This window comes from Lepidochelys olivacea (assembly GCF_965140295.1).
Source record: "Lepidochelys olivacea isolate rLepOli2 genome assembly, chromosome: 1".
Taxonomy (NCBI): Eukaryota; Metazoa; Chordata; order Testudines; family Cheloniidae; genus Lepidochelys; species Lepidochelys olivacea.
Window position 1 is genome coordinate 328,294,187 of NC_140411.1, and position 16,156 is coordinate 328,310,342.

Consider the following 16,156-nt stretch of genomic DNA (forward strand, 5'->3'; position numbering starts at 1 on the left):
CTCTGTGGAGAAAGAAGTGGTTCGGGACTTTTTAGAAAAGCTGGACAAGCACAAGTCCATGGGCCAGATGCGCTGCATCCGAGAGTGCTAAAGGAATTGGCGGATGTGATTGCAGAGCCATTGGCCATTATCTTTGAAAACTCATGGCGATCCGGGGAAGTCCCGGACGACTGGAAAAAGGCTAATGTAGTGCCAATCTTTAAAAAAGGGAAGAAGGAGGATCCTGGGAACTACAGGCCAGTCAGCCTCACCTCAGTCCCTGGAAAAATCATGGAGCAGGTCCTCAAGGCATCAATTCTGAAGCACTTAGAGGAGAGGAAAGTGATCAGGAACAGTCAGCATGGATTCACGAAGGGCAAGTCATGCCTGACTAATCTAATTGCCTTCTATGACGAGATAACTGGCTCTGTGGATGAGGGGAAAGCGATGGACGTGTTGTTCCTTGACTTTAGCAAAGCTTTTGACATGGTCTTCCACAGTATTCTTGCCAGCAAGTTAAAGAAGTATGGGCTGGATGAATGGACTATAAGGTGGATAGAAAGTTGGCTTGATTGTCGGGCTCAACAGATAGTGATCAATGGCTCCATGTCTAGTTGGCAGCCGGTATCAAGTGGAGTGCCCCAAGGGTCGGTCCTCGGGCCAGTTTTGTTCAATATCTTCATAAATGATCTGGAGGATGGTGTGGATTGCACCCTCAGCAAGTTTGCAGATGACACTAAACTGGGAGGAGAAGTAGATACGCTGGAGGGTAGAGATAGGATACAGAGGGACCTAGACAAATTAGAGGTTTGGGCCAAAAGAAATCTGATGAGGTTCAACAAGGACAAGTGCAGAGTCCTGCACTTAGGACAGAAGAATCCCATGCACTGCTAAAGACTAGGGACCGAGTGGCTAGGCAGCAGTTCTGCAGAAAAGGACCTAGGGGTTACAGTGGACGAGAAGCTGGATATGAGTCAACAGTGTGCCCTTGTTGCCAAGAAGGACAATGGCATTTTGGGATGTATAAGTAGGGGCATTGCCAGCAGATCGAGAGACGTGATCGTTCCCCTCTATTCGACATTGGTGAGGCCTCATCTGGAGTAGTGTGTCCAGTTTTGGGCCCCACACTACAAGAAGGATGTGGAAAAATTGGAAAGAGTCCAGCGGAGGGCAACAAAAATGATTAGGGGATTGGAACACATGACTTATGAGGAGAGGCTGAGGGAACTGGGATTGTTTAGTCTGCGGAAGAGAAGAATGAGGGGGGATTTGATAGCTGCTTTCAACTACCTGAAAGGGGGTTCCAAAGAGGATGGATCTAGACTGTTCTCAGTGGTAGCTGACAAAAGAACAAGGAGTAATGGTCTCAAGTTACAGTGGGGGAGGTTTAGGTTGGATATTAGGAAAAACTTTTTCACTAGGAGGGTGGTCAAACACTGGAATGCGTTACCTAGGGAGGTGGTGAAATCTCCTTCCTTAGATATTTTTAAGGTCAGGCTTGATAAAGCCCTGGCTGGGATGATTTAGTTGGGGATTGGTCCTGCTTTGAGCAGGGGGTTGGACTAGATGACCTCCTGAGGTCCCTTCCAACCCTGATATTCTATGATTCTATGAAACTGTGTGGCACAGAGGAACGTTCGGAGGGTGCACGGTAGGGCCCAGGTGAGCCCCCATGGGGGGGCGGGGAGGGAGTGCCACCTAGCCCTGCTTTGCCCCCAGCCCAGCTTTGGCCCCAGCTGCAGCTTTGCTCCGCCCTCTGCCCAGTTCCAGCCACAGCTCCACCCCACCCCACCCCACCCCCTGCTCCCTCCCAGGCCAGCTCTGCCCTCATTCCCCCTCTGCTCCCAGGCCAGCTCTGCCCTCATTCCCCCTCTGCTCCCAGGCCAGCTCTGCCCTCATTCCCCCTCTGCTCCCAGGCCAGCTCTGCCCTCATTCCCCCTCTGCTCCCAGGCCAGCTCTGCCCTCATTCCCCCTCTGCTCCCAGGCCAGCTCTGCCCTCATTCCCCCTCTGCTCCCAGGCCAGCTCTGCCCTCATTCCCCCTCTGCTCCCAGGCCAGCTCTGCCCTCATTCCCCCTCTGCTCCCAGGCCAGCTCTGCCCTCATTCCCCCTCTGCTCCCAGGCCAGCTCTGCCCTCATTCCCCCTCTGCTCCCAGGCCAGCTCTGCCCTCATTCCCCCTCTGCTCCCAGGCCAGCTCTGCCCTCATTCCCCCTCTGCTCCCAGGCCAGCTCAGCCTCTAGCCCCAGCTCCTCTGCTGAGCCGATTGTGCAGTAATGGAGCCGAGGGGGTGGGGCTCAGACACATTCAGGGCCGGTGCAAGGGGGTTTCGTGCCCTAGACGAAACTTCCACCTTGAGCCCCACCGCTGCCGCCCCCTCCCCTCGGCCCGGGGGCCCCCCCACAGCAGCTCCCCGCCGTCCCCTCCCCTCGGCCCGGGGAGCCACCCCTGCGGCAGCTCTCCGCCGTCCCCTCCCTTCCCTCAGCCCGGGGAGCCGCGTGCAGTAGCTCCCCGCCCCAGCTCACCTCTGCTCCACCGCTGCCCCCAACCACTTGGCGCCCTAGGCGACCGCCCTAGTTCGCCTAGTGGTTGCACTGGCCCTGGACACATTCCATTACTGGTAGAGAGCGGGGCACGATAGGAAAAGTTTGGGCACCATTCCTATAGACTCATCAAATAGTACGTGAAGGAGACTGCTTTGTGGCACTTGGTAAACTTTGCCACCATAAGTAGCAGGCCTGCTGATTGAAAACTGCAAACTTTTAGAAATCTCTAGGTCAGGATTGTGGGATGAAATTTCATACTAGGTACATAGCAAACAACAAAAGTAGGAATCGGTAAAATCCCTTTTTCTGGAACATTTTTGAAAAACAATACAAATGCAATCACTAAGGAATTCTAAGCATGTGGATAAGGCTTCATAATATTTTACACAAACTGATATTAATTAGATTTAAAATGTGCAAACAATGCAGTTATTTTATGCATCAGACTTACCTATATTCTACAAAGTTATACAAAAACTATACTAAATAACATTTTCACAACTCACATAAACTCTTTCCTTGCGGTGAGACTATAGATATGCATTGTGGCCAAGATTTTCAAAAGTGACTAGATATATTGGGTGCCCTTATTTTTGAGTGCCTAACTTGGGGCATCTTAGAGGCACTTAGTTTTCAGAAAAGTCTCAGCACCCATTCTTCTAAAAAAAAATCAATCCTCTTTAAGATGTCTTAAGTTGGGCACCCAAAATCACTAGTCACTTATGAAAATTATGGCTCGCAATTTTAAACACATAGTTCTTGGATGCACCTACTACCCCCATCAGTATAAAATAGATGTGCTTATTTTTGTTTATGAATTTTGACACACAATCAGAGCTTGCTTTCCAATATACAAAAATCTATTTTATCACAATTAACCTTCATTAGATTTTTATGACATCTCCCACCCATCTAATCCATTATGAATGTTGCCTTGAAGAAGTCAGAGGACTCACTTATTAATTAGAACCAATAATAACAGGCTGTTGCTGCCAACAATGGAATCGTTGTAATTCACATGTCTAAAGAGTTGTCCCTGATCCAGGGCCTAATTTTCAAACTTGGGTGCCAACTGATGAGCCCCTGAATTAGCTCTTAGGCCGCTAAAAAAGGCATGCAGGGACTGATGTTCAGGCACCCTCCTACAATTTTAAAATGCAATGCAGATGGAAGGCTGTTGAAACCATCCAATGACAGCCTCTCAGTATTTGACCAACCTGCGGGGATGTTGTTTAGAAGCAGTGAGAAAAGGGTTGATGTATCTGGGAAGGGCCGATGCAAGGAGGTTTCGTGCCCTAGGCGAAACTTCCACCTTGCGCTGCCCCCCCCCACCGTCCATGCAGCAGCTCCCCGCCCCAGCTCACCTCTGCTCCGCCTCCTCCCCGAGCACGCTGCCGCTTCTCCCGTCTCCCAGGCTTGCAGCGCCAATCAGCTGTTTGGTACGCAAGCCTGGGAGTGAGAGAAGCAGAGCGGGGCGGTGCTCAGGGGAGGAGGCAGAGCAGAGGTGAACTGGGGAGGGAAGCAGTTCCCCTGTGTGACGACCCCCCCCCCGTTACTTGCTGCAGGAGGCCCTCCCCACACCCCCCTACCCCAGCTTACCTCCGCTCCACCGCCGCCCCCAACCACTTGGCGCCCTAGGCAACCGCCTAGTTTGCCTAGTGGTTGCACCGGCCCTGTATCTGGGGTACCAACCCTCCAACAAATTACTGCTTGTTTAGCCAGTATTAACTCTTCTGCATGTCTGCAACCTCTCCTCCTTTGTGTGTGTGTGGGATTTGTTCTTGCTGCTGGTGGGGTTCACAGCAACCCATGGAGTTTTGGTGCCACGGTGAAGGGGATGGCCCCTGGTGAAGTGGGTGGAGTGAAGAGGGTTTTGCAATAGGCTTCCTGGATACCTAAACCTAGCTCTGAAAGCAGTGCTCATATATTCTCTGACGTGCTCAAGTTTGTACTTGAGGATATCTCAAGAAGTAAATCAAAGGATATTAGGGATAAATCTTTGGAAAAGAGTATATCAAAACTTTCCACAGCTGTTTCTGCCCCGCATCTGCTGTTTAGGATACAGAACCCTCTGACAGTTCTGTGTGGGAGCAAGTCCCATGCCCTGATAAAGCCATTCAGAGAAAACTCCTCATGTGGAATTCTGAGCTATACTGTTCTTTCCACAGGTATCCACACTTGTGCAGTCAGGGCAACATTTGGGCTGTTTGTTTCCAAATGGCTTAGTTTATCAGACATTTGATTCCACCACAAGCTTCCAGATTCAGATACGGAGGTCACCAGATTGTTTGTTTCCAGAATGGAGAGTTGTGTTGTAAAATGCCTCTGATATTTAAGTTAGCGCAGATAGGTTTATAAACCAATTAGATGCTAGTAGTGTAGTGAGAGTGTCTGTAGCCAATTGTAGCAGCCACTGTGTGCTCAGCGCAGCTAATACACAGCATTGAACTTCAGAAATAGTGTTATTGAGAGGAAATCTTGGCCAACACACCAGGATTTTCTCTCTCTCTCTCTTCAACCCGTACAGTCACTAGAAACAGGAAGCGGGGAACTCAGTGTAACATTTCAGCCAAAGGATGTGATCTCCAAGCTGAAATTCCACTCCCCCAAGTGATGCAGTAGGTAGCAGTGTGAAGTTTGGGAGCTTCTGGCCCACAGGCAAGCATGCCACCCACAAAGCCATGCTAAGGGAGAGACATAAAGACTTTGCTCTTCTGGTGAGTCATTTCCCACTTTAATAATAGATTCCACTTTCAGATTACGTTGCCTCCAGTGAGTTAGTTTTACAACAGCTGTGGAAACAAATTAAACAAAGTTTTGATATGCTCTTTTCCAAAGATTTATCCCTAGCATTCTTTGATTTACTTCTTGAGATATCCTCAAGTACAAACTAGATGGAAGCAATATTTTCTTCCCCTTATAGATAAGCTGACTTTGAGCACCTCAGAGAATATATGAGCACTGCTTTCAGAGCGGAGTTTAGGTGTCCAGGAAGCCTACTACAACAGCCCCTAATGCGTTGCAGACTGAAGATAGCTTTATGTTTTATTTCAACACAACTGTTTTCTCACATTTTGTGGACTTCCTGAGGATGGTTCCCTCTGCATTCCAGGGTCAAGACTAAGGTGACAAAACCTGCTGCTTTTTCTTCCTGGCTAGCCCTGAGAAAGAAAGCTAGATGCTAAGGTGGTATGCTCTCCTTCCCGCATCATCCATCCTTTTTTTCCTCTTGTGAAATCTAAAATCATATCTGCCAGCTTTTTCATTCCAGTACCAGAGGGTGAACATTCTTGCATTTTTGAATATGATAGCATCATATAAGTTAGAGACGGAATAGTACTATTATAGCACCCTTTTCTATCCCAGAAAGTCAAGGATCATTCCCTACAGTACAGCCTATTTAGGTTTCTGTTAAGAATTTTGATTTGAAACATAAACCTGGTGCAGTACAGGTACATCGATGTTCCACAGGAACAGGTAAATGGTCTTTTTGTCTTCAATATTTCTCAGAGCACCATTTCCCCCTGAAAACTCTGCGGTTAAGAAGTTGATCACTAAAGGTGAAACCATGATAGCAATTATTGTTAATAGGAATACAAAAAGGAAGTATATTTAAAGATACGTCCCATCAGAACGTGCCCCTAAAAATCAGACTGCTGGCTAGCTAGAAAATCCTAAATCAACCATTTGTGTACAGCTGTATGTACACCAGTGCTGTGTGCTTACCCAGGTATAGCAATAAATTGCTAGCTTAATTTATTGACAGGGTGATAAAATGCTATTGGTTTTCCTAGGTTTCTTTTCCCTCCTCCCATTGAGTTATGTTGACAGACTGAATGCTAATTAACAGAGTAGAGAGGGACACCATGTGGTACCATAACAAAGAAAGGGCTATATTTTCGGCCTACCCTTCCTGGCAGCAGCCACATGTAGCAAATGCAACACCTGCTATTATCATGCTGTGCTCACAGAGGATAGGTAGATCATCCCACTTTTCTTTGTCATTAGGGATGTCATTACAGCTCTCACACAAAGGAAGTATGGTCTTGTGGTGGGGGACCAACACTGGGAATTTAGAGACCAGGGTTCTCTTCCATTGACTCTCTGGGTATTTATTTATTTAGTGGCAAAGAGTCCTGCGGCACCTTATAGACTAACAGACGTATTGGAACATAATGTTTCGTGGGTGAATACCCACTTCGTCAGATGCAGCATCTGACGAAGTGGGTATTCACCCACGAAAGCTTATGCTCCAATATGTCTGTTAGTCTATAAGGTGCCACAGGACTCTTTGCTGCTTTTACAGATCCAGACTAACACGGATACCCCTCTGATACAATTTATTTAGCATTTGAATATTCGCTGAGCCAAACAATCATAGGTGCTGGAACTAAGAGTGCTGGGGGTACTGCTGCACCCCCTTGCTTGAAGTGGATTCCATTATATACAAGCCTTACAGTTTGGTTCTATCACTCTCAGCACCCTCACTATCAACATTATTCAGGCACCCCTGCAAGAAATAGCATTCTTAGTGGCCACGTGGAGCTCTCGGAGCCCACCCCTGAATTTTTGTTAGTGGGCACCCCTCGACAATGTGTATCATAGTTTGATCTATGCTGCAGCTGCAGCTTGGATTGTCTTGAACACCCCAACAGTGCTGGTTGACTGCACAGAGGCCTTGCTCAATCCGGAATTGGTTAAGAAGAGCCCACTGACAGCGTGGCAGGTCGAAGCTGGGCAGGTGAGCAGTAGGGTCTATGACAAGGAACTGATTGGTGATTGATGTTAAATACCAGTCTTTACACCGCAAGGACTCTGGTATCACATCCTGGCGTGGCAACCTCGACCACTGTGGGTGTCGTGATGAAAGACGTATAGCCAGTGGACTAAAAAGTCATTGAACAAGGGCCAATGTGGGTTGGTACATCCCTTTTCAAGCAGTTTGCCAGCCGCAATCTCCCTCCTGATGTAAGGGGGAGAAATGTGGCTCAGAACTGGAAGACAGGAAAGATGAGTCAGTCAGAGAATTCATGTGATGATGAGCATTGTTGAATTGAGTTGCATGTCTACAAGTTTGGTGTGTGCCAACTGATTACATACTAGCACACAGTACTCTGCTATTGAATATGATATGGCAAGGGCTGAAGTCCTTTAAGGTTGGAGCATCTGCTTCTCATGAAGAACCTGCCAGTTTGCTGAGAAGCTTGTTGCGTGTCTTGACCTTCGCTGCTGTCTTGCTCAAGTGGCTTTTTGTATGTCAATGTTCGATTGAGGGTCAGACCTAAATAAACTGGGTATGCTTCAGCCTCTGGCTGCAAAACTGGTGCATGTCAAAAGTCATCAGTCTCCCAAAACCTGGTAAAGACCCAAACCAGGCATCAAAGTACCACCTGATATCGCTGCTTTCTGTGTGTCTCAAGGTTTTAGAATGCCTAATTTTACAGTGAATAACACTAGAGGTGGAGAACATCTTGAATGTTGAGCAAGTAGGCTTTTGACAAGGTCGAAGCACATGTGACCAAGTACTTGTGCTAATCACATATTTATCAAAAATGATTTTCAGAGAAACCTGGAAACAGGTGGTATTTTCCTTGACCTCTCTGCAGCGTATGATATGGTGTGGCACATGGGTCTACTTGTTAAAATACCAAGAGTCCTCCCACCATGGCTTACTGATGCCATCAAACTGCTACTCCGAGACAGATGGTTGAAGGTGCATGTGGGTGAGAAAACAAGTGCTTGGAAAAAACAGAGGAACAGATTACCACAGGGGTCTGTTCTAGGCCCAACCTTGTTCAACCTGTACAGAAATGACCTGCCACCAGTCCAGTCATCTATGCAGATGACATCTGCTGCGGGCGACAGGCTCTGACTTTTTCTGATCTGGAGACGACCCTGAGTGACGATGCTGCAGAGCAAGCCAACTACTGCAAGACATGGTGCCTTCAGCCTAGCACCAGCATGACAGTCTCTAGCACATTCCACCTCCACCATGCCAATGCTAAGAGGAAACTAAACATCATAATGAATGACCAGAGGCTGAAGCATGAATTATACTCTCTGGGTGACCTGGGGCAAGTCAGTTAGCCCTCTCTATAGCTCTGGTTTATATACCTGGTTTGGCTAACGCACAATGTAGAAAATTGTGAGGTCACAACACAGTGTTAGTTATTCCCACACTTTTCTGTAATCCACCCCTAGCATTAGCAATATCTGACAATAAGGCTCCCTGTCTTTTCTTGGGATGATTTCACAAAATAATCTTCCTTACTTCTCTAGAGTACTATTTTTACTGACCTATTTTCCCTTTGCTTTTTAAATGCTCTGCTGACATTAATTAAGGCTTCCCTAGCCTTGTTAGCTCAGTGATCTGTTTTGTTAGGGAATAAAAAGATGACCTTGCTCACTAGATGGGCTTTTTAAAGCTCTTTTAGTTCTAATCATTAGTGCCTTAAGGAAGAGAGCGGTAGTTCTCAAGCTGGATAACTGAGAAGAGCTGTAAAAACGGCATGTAGATGGCTGTCAAATTTCTAGTTGTATAACCACAATAATTTAGAAGGTAGACATAGTTCTGGTAAGTTATTCTGTTATCACACAATGTGTATTGTTAATTCCATGCACTTGAGCAATGTGTATGTTGTGGTGAAGTTGTACTTTCATTTAATGATAAAATATAACTATGAAACCCTGAGTGAGTAGTTCAACTGTGAGGAGTTGAACTGAGCATACACAACATAACTAACTGCTTTTCACTGCTTCTATTCTAGTGTCCAAAAAGAAAAGAAACACGGAGCTAAGTGGCACACTGGGCTAGTGCACTGACCTGTCACCTCTGGTGATCTGCTTTCAAATGATAGCTTAGGGCACAAAGAAAATGAGTTTGGTGGTTTCATTCAACTCCCAGCTTGTGCACATCACAAAACCATGACACAGTTTAATGTAAGTGGCTGTCTCTGCTCAAGAGAAACCCAGGATGGGAACAGCAAGGGTGTTGAAGATCATTAATGGGAAGCACTGGAGGAGCTGTGTAGGAAAGCTTGCCTGTTTCAGGGTAGTGCTATTAGTCCCAGCATCATGAGCGTTATATTCACTCAGACATTTTATAAAAGGTATTTTTTAAAAAAAGGAAAATATAATCTCTTTGGCCGAGAATGATCTTTTGGACATATTACTGTGAAAGTACAATATGTTTGATTTCTACACAACAACCATTATATAAAGTAACACAAAAGTTACTCATTTTAGGGTAGAAGACTAGTGACAAAGCATTCACATAAGAAAGGCTTAGATGTATGTAGCAATCAGCCACACTAACGTGACTTGAATTCTATAATGGCCAATCTGGAGGGTTATTTTCAAGGGACAACCACAGAAGAGTTCACAGGATTATTGACACTTGGCCAGATTTTTAAAGTTATTAGGATGCCTAGTAGGATTTTCACAAACATATAGGTGCCTAACATCTATTGAAATCAATGAGGTTGAAGTGCCTTGGTGCTTTTGAAAATCCCACTTGGCACCTAGATACCTTTAAAAATCTAGCCCATTGCTCCTAACTCATGTGAATACCAAATGTACGCTCTCTTATTTTGTGTTTCTATAAAACCTAGCCCAATGGGCTGAGGTCCTGATTGGAGCTTCTGGACACTATTGTAACAAATAATTTTTACAGTGCTTGCAGGTACGTTATGATAATTTGCCAAGGACTATTTTAAAAAGGGGGTATTTAAAACTACAAATCCAAAATAGGAATATAAATATAAAATGAAATGCTTACAAGCTACTGAAACATGCTGCCTAACATCAGAAACACAAGACAACAGCAGAAAGCCATGCAACATATTTTGGCAGAAGCACACAAACGTTTTACAGCTCGTCCCACTGGTGCCATGCTTACACTTACATTAGTCAGTTTCATACTACCTTAGTTTGTTTTAAGCATTTCCATCGTCTGTGAGGGAGGGAGGGAAAAATAGAATGGTTAAGGTAAAATAAAATGAAATCTTATACATTGTTTAGTTGGTAAATGATCTCATTATTTTATTTAGTGCTAACAGTGTGGAGGGGATGAAGGAAATTATATAGTGATGTGCTTACATGTCTATTTTGCTAACCATAGAAATGGAGCTTTGTGAAAATCAAGTTGTGAGGATGATTCAGTGATGTACCAAGGAACCAGATGAAAAACTAAAATTTAGAGAGGAAAACATGATGAAGACCGAAAAAAAACAAAATAAACAGCCTTGATCAATACTGCAACTTCTTCCGTTGTGACAGAAGTAAGACTCCTCGGAACATCTTTCCAGCAGTGAGCAATTTTAAATGTTGTGTCTGCATGAGTGCTTTAAAAAATATTTGAAGAAAGATGTAACAGGAAAAAAAAATACCACAAGCCAGAGTAATTAGTTGGATCAATGATAAAACCACACCTGAGATATGTCCCTAAGTATACCCTGATCTATGTACATCTTTCATGCTTTTGGATGACATGCTACAGCATTAAATTAAAAAGACATATTTTGGTCTTGCAGGTACACTGCTCATTGCTGTTAGCTGTGTTTTCAAAACAACATGTACCATTTTAAAGAACCCAAGCCTGCCAAATCCTTACTTATGCAAGTAGTCTCAGTGCATTAGGTTTTAATTGTATAAATCTTTTGTGCTATTAATTATGCACACATGGAGCGCCTGTGATTGTGAGGTTTTAAGCTCCCTCGACTCTCATGAAGGTCAATGGGACTTGAGGATATGCAACATCTCAAAGGATCAGGTCCTCAGTTTCCCTATTTTATTTATGTTTTTAAGTATGCAGGTATTTGTATGAATACATGTAACCTGTGCATATGATGGAGACACTAAAAGTTACCCACAAGCACAGAATTTTCACGAGGAAAAATGTGAATGCAGATGTTTATTCAACATTATTAAAAAATTAACATCTGTAATAACTATGGAAGAGAGAGAAGTTTTCACACAGGAATTTCAAACTGAGTAGACAAGTGGCCTTAATTTGTAGTATTCAAGAAGAAACCTAGAAGGAAAAGTTGGAATAGATACTTTTGACGGAATAGACCAAGACAATCATTTCTTAACCAAGAACATAGATCAAGTACCAGTATCACTTTGACAAACTATGCTCTGTCTCCAAAAGGACTGAAGAGTTGGTTTGATGTATCAGTTACCGTTTCAAACAAGTCAAAGATACACCAGAAAACATCTAAATCCATTGATTGAATGATAGATATGCTTCTAGTAAAAATAATATATTAACCTTCCTAAAGATTTATTGCAGATGGTAAGAAATGCATGAATTTGGGTTTTTTTTAGGACATAGCTGGATTTCTATTTTCGTGGAAGCTTTGACTTTGCTTATAATGCTCCTGGTGTAACCTCCATAAAACGATGTATTGGCTTGCCTCCTATGTGCACATTATTTAGGCAATGAAACATAAAAGACTCTGTGATGTTGTTGATTAATGCATACATTGGTTGTGTAGTGAGATACAAGGCAAAGCAGCTGTCTTGATTAAGAGGCTGAAAAAACCTGGAAATATAATACTGTACTGAATAAATGAAATTAACCAGCATTTCATGTTTCTTCTTCAATATTTATTTCTCTGCTTCTGTATTGTAAGACTGGAGTTTAGAATTTTACACCTATGTAATACTACTTAGTCCCTCGACTGTCTCTGAATTCATTCCTGTTAAATGGAATTGATGCTGATTCTGTTCTGATTAAGCAGCAGTCATTACAACTCACTCTCATGGCACTAAAGTGGTATACTTGAGAGACAACCCAATAAAATTCCTATCCTATTCAGGTATGCTCTGACTAAGGCTCCAGTCCTTTAAATGAACTCATGCATATGGGTATTCCCACACTGAGTGGAGTGGTGCGCCTCATAAGTGTAAAAATTATTCTCATGCATAAAGTGTTTGCAGGATTGGGGCCTAGGGCTGAACCTTGTTCACTTGACTGACCCCATTTAAATCAAGTCAACTACTCATGTGGGTAAAGTGAGCAGGATCTGGCCCTAAGTGACATCTCCTGTGTCATATGTTGAACACTAAAGCAAATGCTTTGGGCCAAATGTTGCTCTCAGGGTATAGGGGGGAGGGTGTTTCCCAGTAAAGGTAGACAGACCCATGCTAGCTTTGCTCAAGCTAATATGCTAAAATTAGCAGTGTGGCCAAGTGGCATGGTGGTGGTGGTGACTAGGATTAGCCACCCAAGCCCGATGCTGCCCAAGTCCCTGGGTTTGTGCTGAGGTGGCTAGCCTGGGCTGCTCCTGCAGCCACATTGCTATTTTTAGCTCACTAGCTTGAGCAGAGCTAGCGTGTGTCTGTGTACCTGTGTGGACAGCACCCTCCCAGCTGCCATGTACATAGCCGCAGTGTCACCAGGATAGATCTGGAATAATTCTGCTGAGGTCAGTGGAATTAGTGCATATTGATACTGGAGTAACTGAGATCAGCACTTGGCATTTTATGTTTATATATATGAGCTGGATGAAATCTTGTTCTGGTTGAATTAAAATCTCCTTCAAACTGATATGTAAACAAGCCCTTCATTTAAGATAGTTGTAAGAAACAGTTAAGGGCCACACCTAAAAGAAAGCCTAATAAGTCGGCCCAGGAACTAGCATCATGAGGGTGGTGGTGTGGTTCCACTAAGTATTGTGAACATGTGCGTGTGTGCGTGTGAGGGAAGGGAGAACACACAGAAACGAAGAACAGACAAGAACACACACAGAGGCAGAGAAACCAAGAGAGCCAAGCAGGAGCCTGTGAGAACAGTGTGACCCTGAAAAAAGCTAGAAAGGGAGCTTTTGGATCTGGTGTTAACTAAAGAGGCTCGGGGGCTGGAAGCTAAGAAACTGCTCCTTTTGTTCTCGGTTCCTCCTGCATTTGGAGAAGCAGGACTTTGTACATTCCTTGTAAATAAACAAAGTTGCATCACAGAAAATACCAGTCTCCCAATTTCTGCTCCTAAATGGAACATTCCCCAGGCTCTGAAATTTGACTAGCCGCTCAGGTCAAAAAGAGGCAACATAAGCAAACAAAAATGTAGTCTAGTTTTGGAGTGGTCATAATTTTGAGCACCCCCGCAGCTTAGGGCCACAGGGGGAATTAATTACATTTATTAGAAGCTCTTGTCTCTAAAATAAGATATAGAGGGTCTAACTCAGTTCTCTGTTACATTGGTGTAAATCTATTTATTTTTGTTTTTAAGCAACAACAAAACATCTGTTAGTGACGCCAATAAAATGCTCCATTATGTATATAAGAGTAATAATACCCTTCTAGAAGTATTGATAGCATCCTGCCAATGGGAACTGACAGGATTTAATACTACAATAAAACATTCCCTGTTGTGTCTTCTTAATTAATAGACTAAGTCTCCACTGATTAAGCATGGAGGTTATTTATAATAACCACAGCATAACCAAAAGGAAAATAATTGATTCAGTTGCTAAATTCCCAGGATCATGTGTGATTCATTTACACTTAACCCATTGGATCACTCTAATTTATCTGTGATTTACAAAATTAAAGGAAGAGGGTTTTTGGATAAGCATTTTTATTATAAGTACTATTAATCTTAAGAAATAGTTCCATTTGTGAGAGGACAGTGGAGAGTTAATGGAAATATGGCAATTGACACTTCTGCAAAGTGAAAATACTCCGACAAGACATATGAAACGGTGCCAGATCACTAACTGAAAAAAATCTTTGCTATGTTGAGAATGAGATGCAATTACTTAAAATTATACATCACAGCACAGCCCCTGTAAATTAATCTAGTCCTTGCATCCTCTCTTAAATATTGTACCAATTAATAGAAGTATATATTTAGATGAAGAGGCTGAGAGTTCTGCGTCAGTAGATGATGATGATAACTCAGCAGTACATCATCTGAATCTTTGGAAACTTCTATAGAGGCTAGATCTGTCAGATGAACATTTGTAGAACAAAATTTTAAGGGACTATTTTTGTAATATCCAGAGAGTTTCAACAATACATCAGACTATACAATGTATCTATTTTAGAGTAGAGCTGTTAGCACATTTCTCTTGAACAATACCCTCTTTAGTATTTTTCAGACATGAACATCTCCTAAAATGAAGCCTGCCTTTGAACTGTTTTTGAAGATTTTCAACAGCAGGTCATCAGAGACACTTTCATCAGGTCCTCAAAGTACCAGTGAATGAATGACCCACAGATCCTCAAATGAGTAGCAGTTATGGTGAAAGGCTACCTTGACACCAGTGAGTACAATATGCATGTACTTCAGCAATATATAAATGTTATTCTGCTGTGTTAGGGCTTGATCCTGTGAGGTGCTGGATGCCTCCAGCAAGGTGTAGGCATTTTCAACTTCCAATTCCAATGGAATTGAGGGCACCCAGCATTAGGATCTGCCTATTAGATTAATAAAATAATATTATTTGTTCTTACCTTGATGGTCTGTTGAAAGCCTTATTTGTATACTTATTCACTTCCCATCTTGACTGCTCAGTTAAGGTAACTCTTTAGTCTCCCTAAATCCCTGTCCCTTAAATTCACAGTGTCCAGAATACTCTCTAATTCCACAAAACAGAACCATGTCACCCTTCTCTCACCTTCACTGGCCTCCTATCCATCTCAAATCCAATTCAAAACTAGCACCTGGTTTTCCAAACTCCCCATGAAACAGGCCACCCCACCTTTCTACCCTTAGATCTACCTACTTCCCTCTCTGTTAATTTCACTGCTCCGGTACTGACTTCCTCTCTTCTCCTCCTTTTCCCCATCTTATAGACTTTCCACAGTTGGAAATCGCTCTCTCATTTGTGATTCTAAGGATTCCTTGCCTACACGGAAATCTCATCCTCCCTCTAAATGACTCAGTGATTTCCTTTCTTGAAATTCTGCCTGAAGGCCATCTTATTTGCTCTTCTCTATGGTTGACTGTAAATCATATTCCAAAAAAAAAAAACCTATAAATTATGTGGGCTCAGTCCAGCACTCAGTCAAAACGTCTATTGCAATCAATGAAAGTTCTGGCTGAATGAGAAGCACAGGACCAAATTCTATTTGTACATGCAAAAAGAAAAGGAGTACTTATGGCACCTTAGAGACTAACCAATTTATTAGAGCATAAGCTTTCGTGAGCTACAGCTCACTTCATCAGATGCATATCGTGGAAACTGCTGCAGACTTTATATATACACAGAGAATATGAACCAATACCTCCTCCCACCCCACTGTCCTGCTGGTAATAGCTTATCTAAAGTGATCATCAGGTGGGCCATTTCCAGCACAAATCCAGGTTTTCTCACCCTCCACCCCCCCACACAAATTCACTCTCCTGCTGGTGATAGCCCATCCAAAGTGACAACTCTTTACACAATGTGCATGACAATCAAGTTGGGCTATTTCCTGCACAAATCCAGGTTTTCTCACATCCCCCCCACCCCCATACACACACAAACTCACTCTCCTGCTGGTAATAGCTCATCCAGACTGACCACTCTTCAAGTTTAAATCCAAGTTAAACCAGAACATCTTGGGGGGGGGGGGTAGGAAAAAACAAGAGGAAACAGGCTACCTTGCATAATGACTTAGCCACTCCAAGTCTCTATTTAAGCCTAA

General features: G+C 43.6%; 1 protein-coding gene across 3 annotated transcripts in view; it reads right to left on the reverse strand.

The window, feature by feature from the left end:
* Nucleotides 1-16,156, reverse strand: part of LHFPL3 (LHFPL tetraspan subfamily member 3) — a 420,106-nt gene that overhangs the window by 39,884 nt on the left and 364,066 nt on the right. The window contains exon 3 of one of the 3 annotated variants that reach the window (XM_084644487.1): nucleotides 10,445-10,472. The exons of 1 other annotated variant lie outside the window; for it this stretch is intronic. In XM_084644487.1, the coding sequence (XP_084500613.1) occupies nucleotides 10,456-10,472 (17 nt within the window). In that variant the 3' untranslated portion in view covers nucleotides 10,445-10,455. Of the gene's footprint in view, nucleotides 1-10,424; nucleotides 10,473-16,156 lie in introns of all 3 variants that reach the window. One more of the 3 variants, XM_084644486.1, reaches the window with a different exon arrangement.